The following is a 26,943-nucleotide window of genomic DNA, read 5'->3' as shown; positions in this document are numbered from 1 at the left end:
TTTTCGAATAATTCTGTATTGACTCCATGTGTAATCTGTTGCCTATTACTTGAATAATGGACTAATAGAGTCATTATTGTCACACTATTTTAACAGATCTGCCAATCAGGGTTGAGATTATTAACCAGAACTATGAACAAAACATATGTGTCAACCTATGAAGATGGTAATGCTTACTGTCAACAGCTTCCAATCTGTATAAAATAACAGATATACCTGTAGTATATTTTTAATGGTGAAACTATTAGTTACATCAATCCATCCACATTTGCATTACTGTGATCCTCAGGTATTCATTCATAAAGCATGAGAAATGCATCTTTACTGAACAGTTAAACAAATGAAAAGTTTCAGAGCCACAGTTCAAGTCACATACAAACGCAAAGGCAGTCAGAGAGAGACTAAAAGAGAAAGAGTGAGAGTCAGATTGTGTTCTATGATGAGCTGACTGATCTGCAAACTGAGATTGCTAATATTTCTCCATGTCTTAATTGTTGTGCTATATTAAGTATGTATTTAAGGCACACAGAAAGTAAACTTATGACCCTCTAATCACAATCAGCTAATGAGCTTGGCTCAGTTTTCTTGTGTGGCAATATCCGTTTTGCTTTGTCTGGGTACAGAATGTGCTTGACATCAAAATTTTGCACCAGTGCAATCAGTGCACCACCACCCACAGTCTGAGCACATCACTTAGACTAGTAAGTCTGTTTAAACAGAAAATGAGAAATGTCAGTGCAACAAAATGATTCATGTTAACTAACCTGAGTTTACAGGGAACCCTGTATACCTCCAAAATAGTGAAAATGAACATGTTTTTTTAACTGGAAAAACTTTGAGTTAACACCTATGTTGAAATGAAAACTAGAGTGGAAAACATGCACTCACAAAATTCTGATGTTCACTCCAAAAAAGAAAACAAAAACACAACAAAAAAGTTTTTCAGAGAAAAACAACACAGTTTTGCTTTTTTTCAGTGTATGGAAGATGGTGTGGAAGTGGATTCCATATATTTTAAACCTTACATTTGGGCAATCTTGCTGAGCATGGCCTACTGTTGAGCTAATTTACCATTGTGAGACTCATCAGAAACAATTGTCCATTGGAATTAATCAAAATACTAAACATAAACAAAGTGCTTTTTGTGATTATTGAAACTAAACTGAAACTGAAAAAGTGAAAACCAATGGAAATTGGAAAAAAGTAATAACCTCACTGTCAAGAATTTTGAAGCACTTTTCCACTTCGCCCCCATGTTTCCAGTAGAGTACCTCAATCTGTCTGTTTGACTACAAACAGACCAATCTTGTTTTTTGAGCGAATGATACATTGACCCATTGCTGTTCAGTAATCTTTGCAGCCTTAGAGAGCAAAGTTTTGTACTTGAAGAAATGTATTTTTCCACTTTTTGTGATCCCAGAGTTGACCTGCACCTTTAATGGTTGACATTAAACTTTTTTTCTAAATGTATTTTACATTTTAGCTGCTTATTTGCTTTTTGTTCTAACCAACCATTCCAAAGTTTTTCCAATGTGAAGGCTGTACACACATTTCTAAACCTGCCCACATCAGAAAGGCTCCTCAGAGGCTGGAGGCAGTCCAAGAGCTTGTTGCACTACCCCACTCAGCCTCATACCTACAGAGTAATTACAGGAATCAGGCTGTAAGGTTTCTCATGTAGGGAAGTCCCCTGAAGAGACATCATGTCTATAGATCTGCTTCTTAGCCCCAATAATGGAAATTAAAGGCAGCAACTTGAAAGAGCATCTGTCTTTTTGCGTCTGGAGAGAGACTCTGAACAGGAGGTTAGTGGAGCAAAAAAATAGCATTCACATTACCAAGGCAACTTTTGTGGAAGTAGAGAGGAAAGACAGTAGCTGGAGATGTAGTGCAGATGATGGAGGAGATGAAAGATGGTATAAAATGTGGTAGAGGACACTGACACGTTGCCAGTGACGAACATGAGAAGAAAGCTATATGCATTGCAAAATGGCTCCAGAAAAGATCCTCACATGGTTAAGCCTTACAAGCAACCAATTAGTGAGCTTTGGGCTACGCTGTTACAAGAGCATTGAAATCTGTGATTCATGAAGCCATGCATGTTAATTAGACTATTAATACAAGGCTCTGTCGTTTTCATATTATCCATAAGTACACAAGATTTGCTTGTCTCAAATACATTTATAATGACATTAATGATGTCACGGTGTCTCTGTAAAGTCAAGTCAGGTCAAATTTATTCATATAGCACATTTTAACAGCAGATTATCACTGTCAAAACACATTTTTCAATCTCTACAATGGTAACTTTACTGGAGAAGGAAAAAATACCATATGAACTTATACATTATTAAAAAAAAATAAATTCTACATTGATAACTTAATCCAGTCATTACAGTGTAATGAAAAGAATTCAGAGTGATGTAATGTGAAATGTAGCATTTCAGAGAAAGTTCATAACAGTAGTGACAGGACCCAGACGTCCAAAACACTCAATACCACCAAAAGCTGTCACACAAAAAATTCTTACTTAGATTTTTACAAATATTGTAATGCTGAGACATTGTTTTACTGTAGTTTTGACATAGGATTTTGACACAAAACATATATTTTTAAAATTCAGTCATGGTGTACATGCAGGACAGTACCCAAAGGAAATACAATAACTTCAAAGATGTGTAGATTTACTGGTCATTTTGCATAGTAATTAAAATAGCTTTGTTTTGCAGACATCATAACCCCAGGTTCCCATCACCACCAAGAAATTTTGAGTCACATTCTCAGAAAAGAATCTTTCCAGGTCCAAACACTGTCATGGGGGTGGTACCTTTAAGCGTACATCTTCATTTCCTTTAGTTAGGGAACATAATCATACCATATTCCAATTGGATTTTTAATGTTTGAGTTACATTAACTCCAGACACTGTGTCCTTTTTGTCCATTTTGTGTTTAATAAAGTGCAGATGTTAAAAGGTATAAATATGCCTCGTTCCCTTGGAAAGGGAACATAGCATACCTTTAAAACTCATTTAAAGCAATACTGGTTCATATCAAATCACTCAGAATTATTTACTTTTCATCTCAACAATTATATAGAGAAATTATATATTTCTCTTAACGTTAATGTAATGAAATTTCATTCCAGCTAATTTTGGGCCGTTTCTGTTGGTCTATTCACTGAGGACAGCTGGCCTTTTCAAATGGTGTAAAAAATTAAGTTATGAGGTTTTGACTACTGTACAGATTAAATATTAATTTATAAAAGAAGAAAAATATAGTAGAGTGTAGTTCAGCAGAATAGTTTGCATAATCTCAGCTCAAACGTATATTTTGGCATCCTTTTCCTTATGGGTTTTTCTTGCATGTGGAGGACATTGGATTTGCTCCAGCTAGTGTAAAAGCAGCAGGTATAAGCTCTTTGTCTCTGCTTTGGTTTCTGTGTCTATGGCACAGCTTGTGCTCATCTGCAAGGCTTGTTTGTATTACAGGCTCAAACCTCTGAAGCATGGAGAACCCAGCTAAGCCTGCAGCTAGAGCCTCAGACACAATCCACCATAACCATGCCTGTCTCACGGTGTATCTCTCTCTCTCTCTCTCTCTCTCTCTCTCTGTTCCTCAGAGCCCCAGCTGAAGGGGATCGTGACGAAGCTGTACAGTCGGCAGGGTTTCCATTTGCAGCTCCAAGCAGATGGAACCATTGACGGAACAAAAGAGGAGGACAGTGGTTTCAGTAAGTCAGACCCAGTCTTCCCCCAGCTTTATTTGAAATCTCTCTGAAGTGTAATCACCTGCTGTAAACACATCTAGTGGATGAAAGTTCAAAAGAGAGAGCATCCCTTTGATATGCTGCATTTTTGGGCGTTGTTATTGTTTTGTCTGAAAGAGAGCTCCTCCTCCACCATACAGGTTCCTCTTCTGTTTATCTCTTGCCCCCCACCCATCTCTCTTTCTCTGTCTCATACACACATACATGTGCCTACATACGCACAAGGATAGCTTTATTGTAGTTCTCTGAAATACTGAATATGTTGATGCCTCATCGCCGTCCAATAACAACATTATTCATTTTGCTTACAATGAATGGTTCAACTGGAAAATGAAGCATTTGAAAATCACCACCAAAAAAATATATAAAAAGGTTCAAGAATTAATGGACATATACCATAAGAATGAATGGGCATATACAATAAGAATGAATGTCAATATACCATAAGAATGATCAGGACTATACCATGATAAATAATGGGAGACATACCACAAGAATTTATGGGTATATACTATAAGAATTAGTCAACATATACCGTAAGAATTAATGGGGAAATACCATAAAAATTTATGAGCATATACTATAAGAATTTATGGGCATATACCATAAGAATTAATGAGGATGTACCATACAATTGACTTTAACTATGGTTTACTTTAAGCTTACTATAAGGATGTTTTTAGAAGAACAGTGTGCACTTACTATGTTACTATTTAGTACAAGCACATGTACCATATATTTTTTAAAAAGGTGCTAAAAACTGGCGACCTGGCGACCTGTCCAGGGTGCATCCTGTCTTCTGCCCAATGACTGCTGGGATAGGCTCCAGCACCAACCCCACCTGGAGGTGCTGAAGAATACCTTTTATGTCCAGATTGGCAGTTGCTTCAAATTATTATTATTATTATTATTGTTATAAGAAAGAAAGAAATCAATATTATTATTATATATTATTAAATATATAGTTTGAAAACTGATACATAGTAATTTAATACCTGCATGACTGGGAAAGTGAACCTCAATTTTGAATTTTAAGCTACCTTAAACTCCTCACGGCCCTATGAAGACGATCGTTATCCAGCCATAGCTGAGACAAGTCAACTATATTTGGATTTCTTAGTCAATGCTGTCTAAAACAAACTCTTTACACACAAGAGAGTCATGTCACTTACACTTTTAGTCTAGTTGTCAGTCCCCCCTACGCGCAGTGCATCCTACCAGAGGTGCAATGGCCTGAGAGTGTGTCAGAAAGGGTGTGTGTATGTAAAGAAAGTGCCAGCTGCCTGGTCTCTAATTTAATCTGTGCTATATCACACTGCCACTAAGCGGATGCGACATGCTGCAGCCTGCAAATGAGCTCCACTCTATTCCATTAGTCACCAAGCCAAGATGGCACATATTCTGCAAATGAACATGGGTTATGAGAAAGGTGTGTGACCGCCAAGACTGTAATATGGGGCTGTAATCACCCAGGTATTTAATTCCTGTCCTTTCAGGACAACGAGGCAAGGGAGCAACTCAGATTGAGCTTTGACGGTGTTTTGTAATCGAGTGCTAATTACTTAGTGATTTGATATCTCGAGTACTGGGCTTGAGCAAAATTGATTCATTAGCGTCTGCTGTTATTTCAAAACCCATGCTGTTTGCTTTGAATCACATATATAGCCTCCTGTTGCGCTACGTTATAGAGATGTATGAGATCAGTGTGCGTTTAGGAACAGTCAAGTTTGCAGGCTGCGTGCTGGAGTGTCTGTATTGATGGTGGGCCACTCCCTTACTCTGCTGCTGCCTCGATTGGCCTGGCATATCCAGAGCGAATCCTATGGAGATGAGATTATGTAACAGCTGGCCTCCTTTCCTCACAAAACATTTTTTTATTACAGAGGGAATGAAAAGCAGTTTGCCGAAGAAGGAGAAGTGGAAAAACAGTAGCTTCTATCTCTCACATTACAAAAATAGCATTGTTAGGAGCTGGCTGCTCTTGTCTCCATAGCGACGGCAGTTTGGTCCTCTTGGCTGACTTGGTATGCGTGTGCGTGAGTGTGTTTGTTAGCGATGAGGGTCTGCTCAGATGCATTAATTCTCCAAAATATGCCTCTTTCTTTCAATTAAATATGGATGCTTACAATCCTCAAGACTTTTTTGCAGTTCAGTGCACATTTGGTTTCAGTGTCGAGGACTGGATTGTTCAAAAGCATTTAAAATATTATATCAGCCTTATTTTTTATGTATACAAAAGTGAAATAATTAAATAGTGAACCTCTAGTTTAACTCCTTGTATCTTCATTGATTGCACTAAATTTACAAATGGTTTACAGCTAAATTACAAGTGCAAGACAGTAGATTTTACCTCACTAAGAGAATAGTAATTGTTTCACATGGTCTCTGCTTACCTGCTTGACCAGAAGACACGTAGCTGGAACCATGGTGATAAGTTTTCGACCAGTGGACAAAGGATAAAATTATTCTTGAAATTCAGCTGCTTTCATCCTCAGCTTTGATGAGGCTGGTGTAGGAGCAGGACAAAAACTCGCCTCAGCCACTAAATGTCATGTATGGTGGCTCTATTGCATTACGTCTTTCTATTGAGGTTCTTAATTCAATTCCCAGTCAATGTGTCTGGGTTGGAGGCCTTTCCTTCTGTCAACCTGAGATTTTATCAGGGCTAACTTGTCTTCTTCACCTTTTCTAATGTCAGTTTACATTTCTATTCAGTCAACGCTATTAGATTTCAAATGTCTGGCTTTCAGGCAGTATACTGATGAGGCAGGAGAAAATAAGAAAATAAACAAACAAATAAGGTAAAAATACATTGTTGATCATATTTATGGTAAAATCTGCAGAATAAAGCAAGTTGGAAAAACCACATAGTATATAAAACTATATAGTATGTTTGATACTTTGATCTTATAAATCAAGTTTTTACAGTTCTTAACTCTGATTGGCTGCAATCAAAGTCAGCGTAAAGTACATCATGTATGCCCATATGACCACATTCCATCCATCCATCCATTTCCTAAGCCGCTTCTCCGTCAGGGTCGTGGCATATAACCACATTCATCAACATTAATTTGCCACGTTCTTGAAAACCACCATGCTGTTCTTCAAATTACATTGTATTTACAAAAGTATTCACTCACCAGTCACTCCCATGGCCACGTGTATAAAACCAAGCACCTAGGCATGCAGACTGCTTCTACAGACATTTGTGAAAGAAAGGGTTCCTCTTAGGAGCTTAGCAAATTCCAGCGTGATACCATGATAGAACACCACTTGTCCAACAAGTCCAATTGTGAAATTTCCTCAATACTAAATATTCCACAGTCAGCTGTCAGTGGTATTATAACAACGTGGAAACAATTGGGAACGACAGCAACTTAGCCACAAAGTGGTAGGCTACGTAAAATGAATGGGGTCAGCAGTTGCTGAGGCGCAAAGTACGCAGAGGTAGCCAACTTTCTGCAGAGTCAATCGCTACAGACCTCCAAACTTCCTGTGGCCTTCAGATTAGTTTCCAAGACTGTGCAGCTGTATCAAAGCCTTACATCACCAAGCACAACGTAAAGTGGCGAATGCACTGGTGTAAAGCGCTGCCACTGGACTCTAGAGCAGTGGAGTGACAAATCACGCTTCTCCATCTGGCAATCCGATGTATGAGTTTGGATTTGGTGGTTGCCAGGAGAACGGTACTCGTCTTACTGCATTATACCAAGTGTAAAGTTGTTTTTCAGGAGTTGGGCTTGGCCCCTTAGTTCCAGTGAAAGGAACTCTTAATGCTTCAGCAGACCAAGAGATTTTGTACAATTTCATGCTCCCAACTTTGTGGAAACAGTTTGGGGATGGCCCCCTCCTTTTCCAACATGACTGTGCACCAGTGCACAAAGCAAGGTCCATAAAGACATGGATGAGCAAGTTTGGCGTGGAACAACTTGACTGACCTGCAACCCGATAGAACACCTTTGGGATGAATTAGAGCGGAGACCGTGGCCAGGCCTTCTCGTCCAACATCAGTGTCTGACCTGGAAGAATGGTCAAAAATTCCCATAAAGACACTCCTAAACCTCCCAGGAAAGTTGAAGCTTTTATAGCTGCAAAGTGTAGGCCGACATCATATTAAACCCTATGGATTAAGAATGGGATCTCACTCAATTTCATATGCATGTGAAGCCAGACGAGCAAATACTTTTGGAAATATAGTTTATCTTTGACCCCTATGCTGCATGGCAACCATGGCCTATTGTCACACTGTTTATTGCATTTTTTGTTGGTGTATTATCACATTGTATTTTGCTGTCATTTTTTAAAAACAAGAAGACGCCTCAGTGCCATAACATGCTTTAACTGATATAAAATCACATTTACACAGCTTCTCATGGTACAAGTACAAGACATTTTTCTGTTTTTTATGTCAAGTTCCAAGACCATTTAACTAGATTACACTGAAATGCCCAACAGGTTTTAACTATTACCTGAGTAAATGTGAGGTACAAACTCCAACATATTATGTTGTGTAACTATTTTGGGCATAAAGAGAGATCAATATTAAGATACTTAAGCCAAAGCTAAAACTAAGCTGTTGGTAAGATGTTAAGTGCAGGGCTCCCGAGTGGCGCACCCATCTAAGCATTCGCCCTATCATCAGGAAATCGCGAGTTCGCAGTGCTAGTCAGCGTAGTCGTCTGTTAGCTGACGTAAGCGATCTGGCAGTTGGTGCTTTCCTCCAAGCGCATTCGGCTGTCCAGTGACGTTGCTTGAGCTTCAGTTTGAAAAGAAGCAGTGGCTGGTTTTGCAGGTCTCGGAGGAAGCTTGTGCTAGCCTGCACCCTCCTAGTTTTAGAAGTATCATGTGATTGGGGGAATCCTAACTAGTGGGTGGAATTGGATACGACTACATTAGGCAGATAATTGGGGTAAAAAAAAAAAAAAGATGTGAAATGCCTTTCTTGCACTTCATTTCACTGTAATGTGTTTAAGTGGAAAAGTAAACTGGAAAAACCTTCAAGTCCCAGTTAGTTGTATGAGGTAAAAAGCAGTACAAAGACAGTTATTGGAACAAAACTTAACTTTAACTTCGTAAATCCTAACTTTTAATAGAAGCTAATTTTACATAATTTGGACTATTTTTATTAGTCTATTAATCATGGAAATGAAAAAAAATGGAGTTTTTTTTTTTAATTATGCAAAAAAGTAGAAAATGACAAAAATGAAGATACAAAGATTTTGCATGACAGCGATGATAAGAAGGCAGTATAAAGAGTCTTATATTGTATGTACTTCTCTGTTACCTAAAACTAAAACTGAATCGGGGCTGTAAATGAAATAAGTTATTTTTACTATGGTTGTATAGGCTTCTTACTGTTTGCTTAGAGATTTTTATTTATTTTTACTTTAGATTTTTACTTTGCAGCCTAAATGTGTGACATTATGTTAAAATTAAGTGAGTGTGTACTGGTACTTATATTGTTATTCCAGACATTTTTTTTTGCTTATTAGCTAGGTATTTCAGTGTATTTTACTTAGTACTTTTACTTTGAACTATCTTTGTACATGAAAACTTAAAACAGCTTGTATTTCATGCATAATTGATTAATACATAATATTTGTAGTGAGTGACTGTAAAAGAAAGTGTTGCCATAATTTTTATATGCTCTGCTTAATATTTAATATTCTGAATGTCTAGGTGTCTAATACATAATCAAGTGTGGTTATGTCTGTGTGAGATGTTTTTTGTCAGCTCATTGGAAACCTCTGAGCTGTAGGGGTTTGGTCAGAGTCAATGTAATCTCTAGTTTTGTCTCATTCAACTAGATTCTCAGTGGGAAATGTCTGCAGTATCTCACCCCTGAGTGAGTTAAGTCTGTGTAGATGCTTCTCTGGGGTATAGGCTGCTGTATTCTCAGGCGCTGTTGCCGTGGTAGTGGTGCTGTCCTCTTGATCTCCAGAGATCCTGCTGCGTGTGTGCTCAGGTGCTCTATTAGCTGCAGGTAATTGACTCTCCCCACCAAAACCCCCACAGGCCAAGCTATGCTAAATCCCTCTGGAATGAGATTCACCTGCATCTATGTGTGTGGTGTTATGGGGGTGTAGTTGTATTCAAGTGTGTGGCATGTCAGAACACAGCAGAAATTCCCAGTATTAAATTTACTCTTTACAAATGTTAAGCTAACTGAATTTTGCAGAGCTAATTCAGTGGTGGTGCTATCACTGCCAGCCAGCAACTGCTGCCATAAAGCGTCCCTGCCTTCACTTAGCTCATTCGTTTTAGAGAGAGTCGTTTCCCCTCACAGTCTGGTGAGTTTTCCTCTTTAAAGTGCAGGCCAGAGAGATGAGTGATCTCTGCAGGTGGACCCAGCACAGCTGAGGCTCTTTAGAGTACAAGCAGGGCCTTGATGTGGGATTAGTGGAGCGTTCCGAGGTTGGAGAACAGGAAAGCCTTACCCAGCTGCACTGACAGTACCCTAGGTGGAGATGCTGCATGGAGCTACAGAGTACTGTAAAGGTATTATATGACCTTAATGCTCTTTCATTTTGTGCTGACCGATATATATTAGTTGAATGATAATGTTGCAAGTCCCTTGCAGTTATTGTATAGAGAAATGTCTTGCAAATAAAGCACCAATGCTTTGTGGCTTGTCTCGTTTTCATGAGCTTGGAGCCACACTACATAATATTTGGTATTTTGGAGACCTCTCTGGTGGAAATGGGTAATTGCACACAACATGTGAAAGAACATTTTGTGACGTCATTTGTGCCTTCAGACACCCCCAATGCTAACTGAATGAATCTGATGATTACAAGTGTGTTGAAAGAGATCTCAAATACAACTCATTCAAAATTTGGTGAAGTGAATTATCTACTGTTGTAATCATATCTTTATTGGTGTAATGTTTTCATTACAGTCTTCTTCATAACAACACAAAATTTAATCATGTAACATGATCATTATTAAAATAAAAACGTAAAAATATCAAGACCTATCTTTCAGCATGATCAGGGCATCAAGTTATAAGGAAAACTAATTAAAAATTTGAGCTAATTAACAGAAACCAAACTCCTGGACACACCTCCCCCACCCTAATACTAAAACTGTCCCCCCAAAACAAACAACTGCTGAAAAATTACAGACTAAAAAGCATGACATTCTGAATAGAAGTCTATGGAGAAATATGCTTTTTGGCACCAGACAGGATTTATATACTATTTGGCTATTAGGGCTAGTTGGGTACACTTGACCAGCCAAACTGCCCCCTAAGTATAACAGCCACACTGCCGAAGCCATCAAAAAGAATCTGCCCTGTTTGTTTCTATGATGAAAGCAAATAAAAGGAAGGGGAAACATGGAGTGGAGCACTGCCTCAGAGAGGAGAAGCAGGTGATGAACTGAAGAAGAGGGAGTTAAGGGGGTGTGACACAACTAAGGTACATTCTAGATTTACTTAAACTGACCAGCAGAGACAGACAATGACCAAATAAAAAAGAAAGCAGTAAGAAAAAAGCATAAAAATTACTACTAGAAATATTTACTTGCTTTAAGAGATTCCCACAAGGTGAGCTATTAGCACTTAAATAACATTTAAGTAGCACTTTTTCTGTGTCTTTGAATATGAGGAAACCCACTCCAGTAGTAATGCCCATCTTGTTTGAGTCACAATCTTAAAAAGGTGAAGTGAAATAGCCTATTACCCAAAAGCAAGACTAAGTGTTATTTAAACTTATCGTATTTTTAATTTAGTTCCTTTATTCTTAAAAAAAAAGGTATTATATAAGAGACACATTTTGTGCACTGGACAAAATGATAGCTTATTAGTATAGCTGGGGTCTTATCCTTAGACATTTATGCATAAACGCTGCATTGGCTGCTTCGGCCTGTTGCTGTGTCCATGGTATTGGTCCAGGCAGACTGGCCTGTAAACAAATACAGACAAACAGGGAAGCTACATTGTGATAAAAAGCACTACCAGGTTTACATTCCTCAACTGACTTCAGTGAGTTGTTTTTACATTCTAGGTTCTTCATTCAAGTACATTTAATGATCTACTTTGGATAACAAAAAAAGTTTTGCCTACAGTTACTTTTAATCTTGATGAGTAGAATTGCTGCTGATGCTGAAGTGTGTAGCAGCTTCAGGCTCACTACTACTAACTACTTAACATTACTAACGTGGTAGAAAATACTTTGTCATAAGGAATTGCAAAAACTCACATTTGTCAAGCATGGACTTGGCTTTTCCTTGGTTAATACTCATGGCATAAGTTCTTATTTGATGTTTCCATTTTACCTAACAGTTACCTTAATGGTGTGCCAGCACCAGAACGGAACTGCAGCGCCATTTAAGAGAATAAGAACCTGGTGAATATGAAGCCAAATTCAGCTTCATTATTTTGTCTACATCCCCATAGCTTTTCTTGTGCTCCCAGGAGCTCTTTCATTATGAAATACTGAAAAAATGAAAGCACATCTTTAAGCACTAATAATTGATTTACTGATGAAAACTCTGACTGCATTTTTATTTCTTTCTTGCTGGGAAACCTTCAAAGAAAAAATTACAGTCAGATTCATAATATGCAGTCACTTAGCCAACACTAGTAGCTCGTCAGTTTGGAGAAATGCCAATATAGGAGAAAATCTCAATTATGGGCTATTTAATTTATGTGATTTGTTATAAAGACTTAGCTTTCATAGCTAGCAAATGTTAGTCGATAACATTAACTATTAATAATCCACCAGCCTGAACATAATGTTATAATGGTCAGATACAACCAGAGCACTGGTTCAGTCTTACCCGTAAAAGGTAGTTCCCTGGGAGCTGGTTTGGATTGTACAATGGTTTGTACAGCCCAGAGCTGTGCATGTTTTTCCTGTCCAGCCTTCTGAGAATTATGGCAAATTGCCTTGTCCAATATAGCGGTGATGTTGATGCATGATTCAGTGGCCAATGTGGTATATTTGTGTGTGTGTATATATATATATATATATATATATATGTGGTCTTAGTAGTGCAACACTTTACAATTCAAGGAATTTGTAGTTTCATTATGTAATCTTTAAATAGTAAGCAAGACGTTTGGCAATTTTAGCTAGCCAGTCAGATATTGCTAGCTGTTGCACAGCCCCCCCATAGCCTTCAAGAAGTGCTGGAGTGTGAACCCCCTAGATAAAAAAAAAATCATAATTCACCTCACTTTTTCCTGCCTTCAGAAAAATGTGTGAAGCGCCCACCTTATAGACAGTTGGGAAATGTTGTTTAATATTGCACACACCACATTGGTATAACTCACAAATAGCTGACTATGAATAATCATCTACAACTGCCATGAGCAATATTCGTATTAAATAATATCAAAAAATAATTGAATGAAGATGTACACATGGGCACACCTGAATAACTCACAATGTCTTTGATTACTCCATTTTTAAATGCATGGCAGCATGATGCCAGTGCCAAGAAAGTAGAGCTGAGGTTAGCATGAAGGCCAAAGGCAGCAGATCAGCTACTGCTGCAGAGGATGTGAATTCCTAAAAATATTTTTCTCATCTAGATATAGCTCCACACTGTTTTTTCAGTCTCACCCACGTCATGCATCCAATACTGAGCAAGAAAAGAAAGTTCTGACCAGCAAAGGAGGTTCTAATCATAAATGGATTAGCCATTGTCCTGTGAAGTGTTCCTTGTGTTGCGGAGTGGGCCTGGTGTTTTGAAGTGCACAGAAACACACTCACAGGTGGGTGTTTAGAGACAAGCAGTCATGCTTAAAAGTACACTCAGAAAGATTGCTGTATGGAACACACAAAGGCACAGTGTGCTTGTCATGAGTCCGGTACACACTGCTACTTTGCAGTTTACAATATGTTGGAAAAGGCACTTTATGTAAGCATGATGAGAACACAAGAAGCAGACTGGTAAGCACTAGCCTGATTGGATGTGGAAGAACTCCAGACTCTAGAGAGGTCAACTTGACAACTCACTGTGTTCAAATAGTCATGCTTTGTTTTGAGGCTTCTTTTTGTGTGTGTGTGTGTGTGTGTGTGTGTGTGTGTGTGTGTGTGTGTGTGTGTGTGTGTGTGTGTGTGTGTGTGTGTGTGTGTGTGTATAAATACATATCAGTGCTGTTGGAATAAAGCCTTGTATATTCAAAACAATAACTTTACAGGAGAAGGAAAAAAAACATTTTTATAATAAATTAATGGAATGAGACTTTTTTCCAAGTAATTTTGAAATATACACAGAATGTAAAGGGCAACAGGCATTTTCAAATAATATTTAAAACTGGAAAACGACAAAAGTGAGGGTTTGTTACAACAGCAGCAATATATGTACATATTCTAACAAATCCTGTGCAGAAATATGGAGATTTTCTGCTATTATTAGTGCCTTATCTCTATTTATTTGCTGATTTTAAGTGTAGCATATTAAAAGTCTGTTCTCTGTAGTGGATGAGTACTTATTTTCAAATAGAAAATCAACAAAACATCATTTGACCACGGGTGCTAAAACCTTTACATAAAACTGCATATTGACTGTGTAAGAATTATTTATCTATTATTGGCATTGATTGTTCTATATTTATAAACTGTACTTGATTTTATATATATATAATGTGTGTGTGTGTGTGTGTGTGTGTGTGTGTGTGTGTGTGTGTGTGTGTGTGTGTGATATTCATAAATATGCCTTTCCAATAAAAAGGCCGCTTTAGTTACACTGTTGGCTTTTGCAACAGCAGAAATGGCTGTTGGTTTGTTTATTTACTTGTTTATTAAAACATGTTGTATCTAAACATTTTGCTCTTCCAGATTATAATAAATACATAAACAAATATTGGATTCAAATCTGCCTGATGCCAATTATGTTTTAAGTAAATATCTGCTGATATTAATACGGATCTGATATCATTGTGCATCCCTATTTATGATCATTCAAAAGCACCATTTGTGGAATAATCTCCATTCCTCTTGAGCTTTAGAATATTTTCATATCAAAGTGATTGTTTTACAGTATTAGCGTTTGCAGAGATGTAAAGGAACATTTGCTGACCAACAGTGTCTGTGACTATGTATAGATGTATTTTCTGTTAATTGTAAATATATGTAATTTCAAGTAATTTAGACTATTTTTGTTATGAAATGTTTGCCCTGCGTCAATGTAAAGGACAGCTGGGGTTTAAAGTTTTTGATATGATAGCGATGTTATGTGGCTTATGCATTAGTGGATTAGCATGAAGCTGACAGACGTACATTTACAACAGAGACTGTCATGCTTCAGAGAAAAGCCAGTATTGTTATGGGTGCTGTCCTGGTCTTTTTCCTGGAGTCCCTACTGTGGTACACAAAGTTTCTTCTTCACTTTGTGTTTAATAACAGAACGTTACATAACCCATAATAGGGTACACATTGTAATGTGGTCTTCTTTTCTCAGAAACTGGTGCTAGTCAGACGTGTTCTCTGGATGCCAGTGCAATCTCGGCTAGCTGGCTGCTCCACTATTCCCTCTGGCACAGGGAGACGGTGTGAAAGGGAGAGATTGTCAGCTTTTTGGCTTACGGCATGGCAGGGGGACAAAGGTGTGAGGCCATTTGGCACCGGCGGGGGCCCCGGGCACACCGAGGTCCCGCGCAGTTTGCTAACTCCATTCAGCCAAGTGTGAAAGAGAAAAAGTGGAAGTGTGAAGGAGTGAACACACATCAACAAAGAGCCGACTTAGTTCTTTTGCCTGCATTTGACTTCAGCTCTCCTTCAAAGAAAGGGCAAAATCCACAAAGACTATTAATAGACCACTGTACGACTGAGAACAAAAAAGCTTTCATTTGCATTAAAGCCAAAAAACGTGCTGGGAAAAATTTCGGAAGAACAAGCGTGCATCATTGCAGAGGAACACACTGCACATACACATTATCCACACATTATGCACATCCATCTTTTTTTTTTATAATATTTCATTTTCACTGATGTTTTTCAATTGAGAAAAGATCAGCATTAAACAGTTAGTTACTAATACTTTTGGTTTATTTTTTCATCTTCATTATATGTTGTCTTTTGTATGAAAGTTTATTTAGGTTTTGTCTCGGTGCTTTCACAGTGTTCCTTTCCAAACTATTATTAAAAGTACATATTTGACGCCTGATGACATCAAAACAATGGTATAAAATGTCTGGGGTATGCCATTGTTCCCAAGGTACAACTGTAACTAGAGCTGCATGACCATGGAATTTTAGCTGACAACTGATTGTCACAGAAATAATTGCAAATAATGATGTCATTGTATTTTTTCTTCACTGTATGCATTTATAAAAATGGCCAAATTAGTTAATTAGTCTTTTTGCTTTGTAGATATGTATGCTTAGTAGCTTACACTGGTCGTACTGTCAGATTGATAGACCAAACAGTTGCACACACTTTCACACAAATGTCTCAGTAACACAGAATCGGGCAAAGCTTGTTTTTTCTTGAGAGTGAAAATACATGCAAAAAAGTCATTCTGCCAGCATATCTACTAAAAACATTAGAATTGACTACATACCTAACAATGTAGCAAACATTGCTCACATTGCTCTCAATGTAATGAGGAGCGAGGAAGCAGACACATATGTGGAGATGAGTGACTTTTATTAAGGGCAAATCCTTGGTCATGGTCGAGACAGTCCAGGTTCAAGTGAGCAATACGTAGAGCAGGAGGGACAGACATAATATAAATAAACAGGTACTCAGACAACAGGGCCAGAAGAAAAACAACATACATCAAACAAACAACATCCCAAACAACAAAGACCAGCAAAGACAAGGGGCAAACACAGGGCTTAAATACAACAGGGATCATGAGGGACAGGTGGAAACAATCAGGGGCAGACTCACGAAATAAGGGGCCGGACTAGATGGAAAAACAAATGCACGTGGACGATAAAAAGTAAACAGAAAAAGCACATGGAATAGTGGGAAGAGCCAACCGTGACACTCAACATATGCTAGAGCAGTGAGGTAGAAGTTTTTTTGTTTGCATAAGCTCTATGATGTGTCTTAAAGCGTGTATTTACTGCCTTCTTTTATTTACATTTATTTGTCACATCCAAACACACCCAATTCACATTTTGCCTGTGGCTTTATATTATTGTCAAATCTAATGACTGTGGAAAATGACTAGTCAGCTTAAGTAATTTCAATTATCTCAAATAATTGTATCTCAAAATATTGCATTAGGCAATTATGTAATAAATGTTACAGTCCTGTAACTGTAATAGGGACCAAATATTAGTCTTTAATATGTAAAATTAACAAAGAAAATGTGCTTGCTTTTATTAAGAACAGTTTGAAAAGCTTGGTCTCACAGCTACTGCATGGTAATGGTAAAAATGTTTTAATATTAAAACCAATAACAAATTATAAACAGAAAAAACCATAATTGAGTAAGAATTGCTTGAAATTAATAGATTTACTGGCTGCAACAGTATTGCAGACTATTAAAGAAGCTCTTGCATTAATAACATGCATATGGAATATAATTTAGGCAGCCAGTCAGCGGTTTGGATTTCAAAACAAGCATGCTAACAACAAGAATGCTAAGATTAACTTTTAAGTATTGAAAAATAGATCATATAGATCAAAAATAGATCATATTAGATGATTGTCAGAATGAGTCTTTCAGAATGTGCAATCATTTAGGTCCTGTGCACTTTTCTATATTGCAGTGGGAGGATTTGCCTTTGGAAGCTTTTACAGATACAGTAACCTGTTCTCTGCTATTCTTCTCTTCTTTGTGTACATTATTGACCACCCTTCTCTCTGCCTCCTTTACAGCCATGTTCAACCTCATCCCTGTGGGTCTGCGAGTGGTAGCCATTCAGGGCGTCCAGACCAAACTTTACCTGGCCATGAACAGTGAGGGCTACCTGTATACATCAGTAAGTACCACCAACCACTTACACTACAGAGGCATCTGCACCAAAAGTATGGAAGCAAGCCAAATCAAATGAGTATTCCATTTGTCATGTCAAAACCTTCTCCACTTTTGCTGATTTTTTTATTTACATTTTATGATTCATGGACCAATAAAAAATGGTATTAAATTACAACAAATAAAATATCTTTATATATAACATTCATTAACATATTTTCTCTCGATTTATGAAGATACCAATTTTTCTGAGATCATTTTATGGTAGTGATGATAAATCAACGATATATTTGCAAACATTTGTAATTATATATGGAAAAAGCCTTTACAATCTTTCTTATGATGGAGAGTTTTTTAATTTTTTATAAACTTGTGTACTTATTGTGTACATTAACACAATATTCAGTTAGTCAAGCCTTCAGAAGCATTTGGATGTGAGAATCAGGTGGATATCAAAACTCTGCAAAGGAATCACTGAGAGGAAAACAAATGAAGTATCTGTTGTCCACTGGTCTTGCAAGCCACCCTGGCTATTGTGAGAGTGTCTGGAGCATTTTGCCTTTTAACATGGTCAAGAACCACATACATTGACAGGAATGAGCTGTGGGGCACAACATGACCAGCGACAGGCTGCTGTTTTGGGCTTATGTTTAGGAGCAGGCAATTCTCACCATTACAGGGAAAAACATTCCAGGAAACAAGTTGCTAGACATCAGTAAAGGTGCAAGGATATCTCACTTAAGCAGTACTAAACACTTCCAGGAAAGCTTTTGAATAATTTTAAATATATGATACCATAAACTTTACTCAGCCCATCATCTATAGTTTTTTATCTAGTTTTTCCACGGCACTTCATGGAACAATGTGTTTCTTGTCTGACTGATCAAAAGAAGTGTGTGCACATGGACATGCAAATAGCCAATCAGAATAGTACTGACAAAATTGTGACAGTTAGGCTACTATAGATGTGTTAGTTGTATTTAGTCAAAATATTTTGTTCTGTATTAATAAACACCCCAAGGCTATGTTGTCAGTAACCTAATCATAATTTGTCCCATTTTGACACATTTCAAAGAGAAAATATTGTATTAATATTTACTGTCATGAATAAAAAATGACATTGATGCAAAGCATCATTCTTTTTCTTTGTGGTCATTTCTACAACTTAAATCTTCGCTTTAGCCAAGTCTATGAGATGATTCACATCTAAAAACAAAAACATGGAAGACTTTACATTTACTTACAGTTTACAGTTACTTACAGAGTGTTTTAAGGACTTACAAATATTTTAAGGCCTCTGCTTAAATGAGATGTTTTGCTGATTTTCTAAGTGAAAATAAAATACACATCCTCTAAATACGTTTTCACATTTTACAGCACAGTTACTGTTTCTTGACTATATTTACCTCATTAAGGGAAAAAATAATGTATAAAGTGTAGCCTGTGTTAAAGTTATTGCACATTTTTTATTTGATGTTTTTTTTTTCCCAAGATGTTAAACTCAGCAAATAAATATAAATTGTGGAAGAAAATTTGCAGAAAAAAGTTTCTTGTAGATGATATGTTAACTTATTTTCACTTAGAAAATCAACAAAACAATATTTATGTGTCTGACCTTTTGTATATGACTGTATGTAATATCTTATTCAAATAGATGAAAAGTAAACAAACACTGTGAATAGTTCTGATATTAAAAGAACCCCATGTTTTTTTACACATGTGGGAAACACTGAACACACTGCTGTCCATTATAACATATTAGATTCCCATATTCCCATATTGCTTCCAGACTTTTGGCCTATGGTATGTGTGCATGTATGTGAGTGTGTGTTATGCAGGGGTCTGCAGTGTTTTTTGTGTTGCTCAGCAGGGTCTGAAAGAAAAGATACCCCATGCTGACAGCATACAGCATTTCAGCCACACTGGCACACAGACACACATACACAAACACACAGTCTTTTTCTCAGCTTCTGACTCTCACTCCACACCAGCACCATGTTCTCTCACTCCATAGTCTATCAATCTTGCTTTGTTACGTAAATTACATTACACTACAAAGTGTGTAAATGCGTCAGTGCATTCGCACGCTGCTTCTGACTCCCAGAGACACTTGTCGCTCTCTCACTGCACTTACGCATGCACACATCTCTGTAAACACATGATGCACCCTCTCTCGCCTAATCCTCCTTTCTTCCATATGGCTGCCTGTCAGTGCTGCAGAGCGTGTGCAGCTGGAGATGGTGAATCAGACTCTGTGTTTGCTGTTTAACAACATGTTCATAACCTCAACTAATGCAGGCATCAGTCAGACCCAATACATCACTTTCACCTACACCATGGCTTATACATCTTGAAATATGTCTTCTAAAATTTAGTTTGAAAGGCCCATATCATTGAAAAACTATTCTCACTTTCTGTAGATTAAAGAGATTGTTATCTTCTGCAAATGTTACTAATGTTTCAAAATGTACCTTGTTTTTTGAGGACCAATCCAAATTTTCTTTAGTTTGGTTTGTTTTAACAGGTGTGAACACAGAGCCTCTGAAAAGATGTGGTGTATTTTTTTAGGTAAAAATCTTTATCAGGTGCTTACCACATAGTATATGGTGTGCACCTCATAGTACGGAGGGCTAACCTGATAATATCTGGTGCTTACTTGATAATACAAGGCAGCCAATCAGAACAGAGGGTGTTTACATATATCACTCTTAAATGAACAGTAACAAAACAACCTGTTTAATTCTTAGGCATAAAGAGAGGCTGGAAAATGAATTATAAATTCAAATGAATTATTACCTTCTTTGCGATGTATATGTGCATTGGAAGTGGATCTCTGAGAAAAAAAAAACAACATTAAAATTGATATTGTGTACAATTATTTCTAATTTGTGGTTCAATGAAACAAGTGTTAGCTGTAAGCTTTAGATCAGTACAGTGTTGGCGTTTGTAGATATAGAGAAGATATTTGAGGAGATATACTGAAAAGGTATTGTTGCGCATACATGCTTTTCATTTTCATAATATTTTGACAATGGAATAAACAGAAAAAATGTAAATTCAGTGGAATTCATTGCATAAATAACTGCACGATTACAAAAAAATGATAATAGGTCTAGACTTATAAATGTTATTGTAGACTACACTTAGTTGCACTTTGTTGGTGGAGTGAGTAAAGTGCAGTGTTGGGGTGGTGTGTGTTTTTTCACTAGTCCCCTCCACCCCAACCCCACCCACTAAATACAACCTCTAACAATCCTATCAGACTCCGACCTTCCACCCGTTTGGACCTGACCAAATGTCGGCGCTCTGGCACTAGTCCTGGTTACTATGGCGACGTGGCCAGGCAGTACGTGGGTTGAGCAAACGCATCCTGTTCCCTATCACTTTCACAAAGCCTCTTGCTACACACATCATTGCATCAGTCATATACCAACCATCAAACCTGCTGTGTTTACCACATTGCAGCCAGAATGCACGGTTTCATTCACTTTTTAATGGACTTCCATTCCGCTCATGGCAGGAAGTGATGGCCATGCGTGTGTGGGTATAGCTGACGGATTAATGAACGCAAAATCTGCTGAACAATCTCCTGACCAGCTCCTGACAGCTGGCTTCCTGATTCTGATTGAAATGTGTAAAGTCATGAATAATGCAGCCAGCTATCCACCAAGAAAAATATATGAATAAGAACTTCCAGTGCCAATGTATTTGTCAAGATTCTGCAATGTGGTGGGTATAATTGGAGCAAATGACGGGAGCCTGTGTTTTCTAACAGGGGAGAGAGAGGGAGAGAGAAGGAGAGTTTTCTGAAGATCTCCAAGTAGCAGATACTTACTGCAGTGTTGAACTCTTACCAACACACACCCACATACACAACACACATACAATCGTTCCTCTCTTTTTTTCCACCATATGGCGAAACAACAGACTAATGAGGCTGAAGAGATGGAGAATTCAGAGCGCCATAACAGCTCACGTCTACTGTATAAACAAACAGTAAACTTAAACTTTCTTAGAAGCTGGGATGTGGGAAGCTATTTTTAATTTTGTGTACTGTGTTCACAGCTCTTGAACTGCATGCAGTGTGCTGTAAGCAGCTTACAGTACTTGCAAAAGAGACCACCCTTCATTTAGACTAGCGATTACAATTGTTACTCTAAATGAGGCCATTAATTTATTAATTTTTCAGGAGATTTCTGAGGAGATTAGATATAAGATAATTCACTTACATAAGGAAAGGGAATATAAGTAAAGAAAACAGGAATGGTCTAAACTGGAGTTTATAGAGTTATTAAAAGATGCAGGAAAAATGAGACTCCTAACAACCGTTAAAGACCTGATAGATGATCAGATAAACAGTACAAGCTTCTCTTTTGCTTAGGTCTGAAAAAATCCACAAGTGTTTCTGCCCATGCTATAACACAATGAGTCTGGAAGGATGGGTAGAGGTCAAGAAGCCATTATTGAGAAAAATTATATAGACAAAAAGGGAGAAAATTTGCAAATCAGACAAAGAAGCTGCTGGTGTTCTCAGAACAGTGGACTGAACACCCCAGAGTCCAGATCTCAGCATCTCTGAATATGTGTGGGGGATTACTTGGATCATAAGAAGCAGAAAATATGCCCAACTTCTAAGACTGAAGTTTGCCAGTATAAAAACATCCCTACAAATTATACAAAAGTTAGTCTCCAAAAAAATAATTAAAGCTGTAATACAGACAAAGGCTGGACATAATAAATACTTAAGTCACCAATACAGTAACTGTTATAGTTATTATAAAATCTCTACCCTATACAACAGACACCCAAGTGTCTATACAAATTTCATTTAATTTTATATTATCTTTTTTTTTAACAGAAGAGTTAAATTGCCCACATTCTTTTTGTGTTTTATTGTTTTTTACTGAGGTCCTCCAATGACTTGTATGGGTTTATGTACCAAAAACAGTCATCATTTCTTTTGTACATGACTATTTTCAAACCTTTTCATCTCTTTAAATTAAACAAGTTGTTTATTACTCTACTTTTAGCACTGATTTATGTAAATGACCTCTGTTCTGATTGGCCTGTATTGCACCTCATTCAAATAGCAGTCTGAGATGAAACACTCCTTATAACTTTAGTGTGAGGGGCTACACTGCTTTAGGCTGAATAGTCAGATATGTGTGGATATACACTATGTAAATGTGTTGATTTTTGTGACATCACAAAAACAATTAATTCAAAATGAGTTGTTTTTACTGCTTACTTTCTAGACATAGACAATATAAACAGCACACCAGGGTATGTTATGAAACTTTAACAATGTTTACATACTACATCAAACCTTTTATTTTTTCCATTTATTTTTCCATGATATGGACCACTGCACTCTGATATTGCTGTGATATGTGGAGTGTGAGTCAATGAGGGGTGCTGCTCTCAAAATGAGTTAAGAGCTATAGTCTGTCATATGAATGAAAATGAAGACAGCAGAGACTGTAAATGCTTTGGTTCTTGGGAGTAAGCATGTGATCAGATTGTGATGAATAATACAGTGGTGTGCATTGCTTCATTGGGAACAGAGATGGAATAATAAAAACAAATACACACTCGTTGTACTTAACACCATTTAAGACCAGTTTTTATTCCCACTGTGTGCTTTTTAATGATGTGAGCCTCAGCGTGGGTAATTAAAATGTACGTGCAGACGTGCTCATTAAATTAAATAAAGACATTATAATCTCTGCACTAGCAGAATTACTGCAAGGCAACCCAGTGTTAGAGGTAGAGACAGCCTATATTTATCTGACAACTGCTTAGCCAGCAAATGTACAGGGCAATTCCAGAGACTTTTATGGTTATTATGATTGTGAACAATAGCACAGAGAGTGAAGATGCATGCAGGGCTTTGAAACTTTGCTCTTGTTAATTGACTTCACCCTCTTGAATATACAGAGCACATTCTTATTTCCATTCGAAAAGACTTTTCAGCAAATGCTGCATCTTGATTGTAATTTGATGCACAATTGCCTGGTAGATACAGAGTGTCACTGTGTACTGCACTGTGTGCACTGTGTAGTTTGTGTTGAGTTTGTGACTGAGATGGCTGTTCTTGTTTAGCAGACTAGAGGTTTCTAGTGCTATCGCTTGATGTTGCCAACTACACCTAGCTGTCTTCAGACAATACCACTGCTCAAAAGTGATAAATTTAACACAATTCCTAAATAAATAGAACATATTAACATATTTAAATATATATATATATATATATATATATATATATATATATATATATATATATATATATATATATATATATATATATATATATATATATATATATATATATATTCCCCCTAAATGTCTGTATAATTTAACAGTTCAGATGTAAACAAATTCTTTCAGACTGGTTTGAAAACCACGTTAGATAACGCAGGAGGTAACCAGTTTTCTTTTTTTTTTTCCAACAGCAACAATGCGTAATGTTGATAATGGTAAAATAGTGATAAACCTGAAACTAATTATTTTCTTTGGGGACTTACAACAACCTGCATTTAACATTCCACCCTGCATGACTTTATGATATGTTTAAGCCAAATAAACACTTCAGATGTCTGGTTCCTATAACCTCTATAGTTTCCCTCGATATGGCATTTAACAATTCTGAATGACTGTTCATGTATTAATTACTTAATTATGCCAATATTTACAAAAATAGGAGGAATTTCCCCATAAAACAGGAAAAAATAGGTTTTGCTATGTCTGTGATGATATATGACAAAGTAACGTATTTTTTATTCTCAAGGATTGTATTGTATGTATTGAACTAAATCAGGCTACACTGGAGTTTTTGTCTTAGGTCATAAAGCCTTGCAGATTCTCTGGATACTGCTCATTTTGTAAGTCAGTATCTGCTAACTGAAAGAATGTAAGTAAAAGGCTGTGTGGCTGAGCGTTTTTGTGATCTGGTGTTAGTTCAGTGTTGGAGCACTTTCAGCTGGTGTGATTGTGTATTGGCTGGGAGTGGTAGAAGCTGTTGTTCTGTGTTGAAGGTTTCTGCTCAGCTTTGTGGCTCTGCTGCCATGGATCCTCACTCCATCAGGGCAGAGCTGTCAGCCAATGGCAGAGCAGTGATGTCGGGGGAAATCCCCAATCAGTGATGGGGAGGAAGCCAGTGACGTAGAGCAGAGACTGTATGATTACCTCCTCATGTATGTGTGTGTGTGTGTATGGCTGCATGTGTGCTGGTCAGAGACCTTCCTTTCATTTTTATTTATTTTGTTTATTTTCATTAATATATTGGGGTCTATTTTACAATATGTTCTAGGTTAGAAATTTAGCTGGTTCAGATACTAGATATGTTTATTCCTGTTTTTAGCTTAGACCTTTTTTATTTCTGTGAACATTTTAATCTAAACAGAAGAGCTGAACTCTGTGCATGTGTGAGTGTGTGAAAGGAGAGGAGAAAGTGTGCAAGTGAAAATGAGAGAGAGAGAGGGACAGAGAGAGAGAGAGAGAGAGAGAGAGTGTTCATATGTGGATGAGTCAGAATGTACCAGTGTAAATGTATTCATCCATCAGTGTGACAACGAGTGGGAGAGAGGGAGAATCAATTAAAAATGTATTTTGCTCTCTTTTCTTTTCCCACTCCTGCTCTTCCTTTACAGTCCTCCCCTAGACAGAGTGCCACATGCTTGATACAGTTCCTTTCTCTCGCTGCGTGCGTGCGTGTATGTGTGCATGCATGGATGCACATCCTTACTCCCACCAGTAGATATTGTATGAAAGTGAGACCAATTAGCACAGCTCAGTATCATCGCCTCAGACACATTTAAGGCTGGAGAAGATATAGGAGCTGGAGCTGCTCAATATACCATTACATAACCGTTATTTTAATATTGGTCTTTACATTACAAATATTGCAGAAGGCTGCAGTATGCATATGAGCCCTCTAACCAATCACACTGTGTGCTGTTATCATCCTGGCCAACCTCATTTCCAGGGTTCACAATAATATATAGCAAGATATATCATGTTCATGCTTTGCCCACAAATGTATTCTTTCTGTTGTGAGGCTGGACTGGTTTTAAAGAACATTGGCTAAAGTCCAATTTAACCTAGTGAATTCAGGTTTATTTGGCAGTATAATGCTTTCCATTTAAAATGCTATTATATTGAACTTGACTTTAATAATGTTGCCTTGATTACACAACAAAAATGATTCAATGCATCCTATTTTACATGCATTGAAAATAAATAGAATTAGAAATTAATATTGTGCTCTGAAGCCCTCACTTGAGGCCTTGACCCAGATTTCTATAAATAAACAGTTCCTGTAAAAAGCACTATACAGCTAAATTTTCAACTGAATTGAGTTGAATACACTCTATATGTTGAAAGTGATTTAAAGGGGATTGTTAATATTGCATTAAAGGGGAATTCAACTGATTTTTCAAAATGTCTGCATAATTCAGTGCTTGAGAAGCCATTCAAATTGGCTTCATTTGAAATGGTTCATTGTAGAGAAACTTATCAACTCAGATTTCTTTACAGTGGTGGTGATAGGAACCAGGGGTCACAATGTCTACATCACAAATATAGGCATTCTATTAACTTTTGGAAAATCATTGGAACTGCACTACAACTTTTGTTCTGTAAAGCTTGTCCAGTCTTACATTACTTGTTATGGGTTCCCATTTTGTGGGCAGAGCATAGATGGGTTGCAACTGATACAGCCATGATCATGCAGCCTTGATAGGAGCTGTGGCAGCTATAGATTTATGTGTTTGCTGGTAAACAGATCAAATATGGTATCCCCCTTGAGAGGATTAGAATCACAGTCAGTCACAGTGTTGTTGAATTGGAACCATAATACATCAGCCTGGCCCTCTGTGGTGTGTTGGTCTGTGTGTTTGCTCTGGAGGTGCTTTGAAGTGCACTAATTTGTTTAGTGTTGGATCATTAGGAGAAGGCAGGGACAGGGCATTAGAGGGAATGCTCCCCTGAGACACTGCAGCTGCTTAAATCATGAAGCCACGATGTGCATCATGACTTGCACTGAAGAAACAGAAGATTCTCTCTGCTTGTCTATGAGAAGAGCAGGGAAGTTCATGTCCTAGTGGTTTAATTTCACAAGCATTTCCTTAGTTTTACCTTTAGTCACTGTAGTCACTCATACAGATGAGTGCAAATGTACTCGTTATTTGCTGATTTTAACATATTGTGGAAGTAATAAAACATAACATTTGACAGAGAATATAACATTTTTTTATTATAACTCAGCAAATATAAAGAAATTTTACATAAAAAATTGC

General features: G+C 37.4%; 1 protein-coding gene across 6 annotated transcripts in view; it reads left to right on the top strand.

Annotated features, from left to right (window-relative positions):
- The window catches only part of fgf13a (fibroblast growth factor 13a), a 191,327-nt gene that overhangs the window by 141,628 nt on the left and 22,756 nt on the right, over positions 1-26,943 (top strand). For all 6 annotated transcript variants that reach the window (XM_017707112.2, XM_037540497.1, XM_037540498.1 and 3 more), the window contains 2 exons: positions 3,620-3,730; positions 17,551-17,654. In XM_017707112.2, coding sequence (XP_017562601.1) covers positions 3,620-3,730; positions 17,551-17,654 — 215 coding nt within the window. The remainder of the gene's footprint in view (positions 1-3,619; positions 3,731-17,550; positions 17,655-26,943) is intronic.

Source organism: Pygocentrus nattereri, chromosome 8 (assembly GCF_015220715.1).
Source record: "Pygocentrus nattereri isolate fPygNat1 chromosome 8, fPygNat1.pri, whole genome shotgun sequence".
Lineage (NCBI taxonomy): Eukaryota > Metazoa > Chordata > Actinopteri > Characiformes > Serrasalmidae > Pygocentrus > Pygocentrus nattereri.
This window is presented reverse-complemented; position numbering and strand designations above follow the sequence as displayed.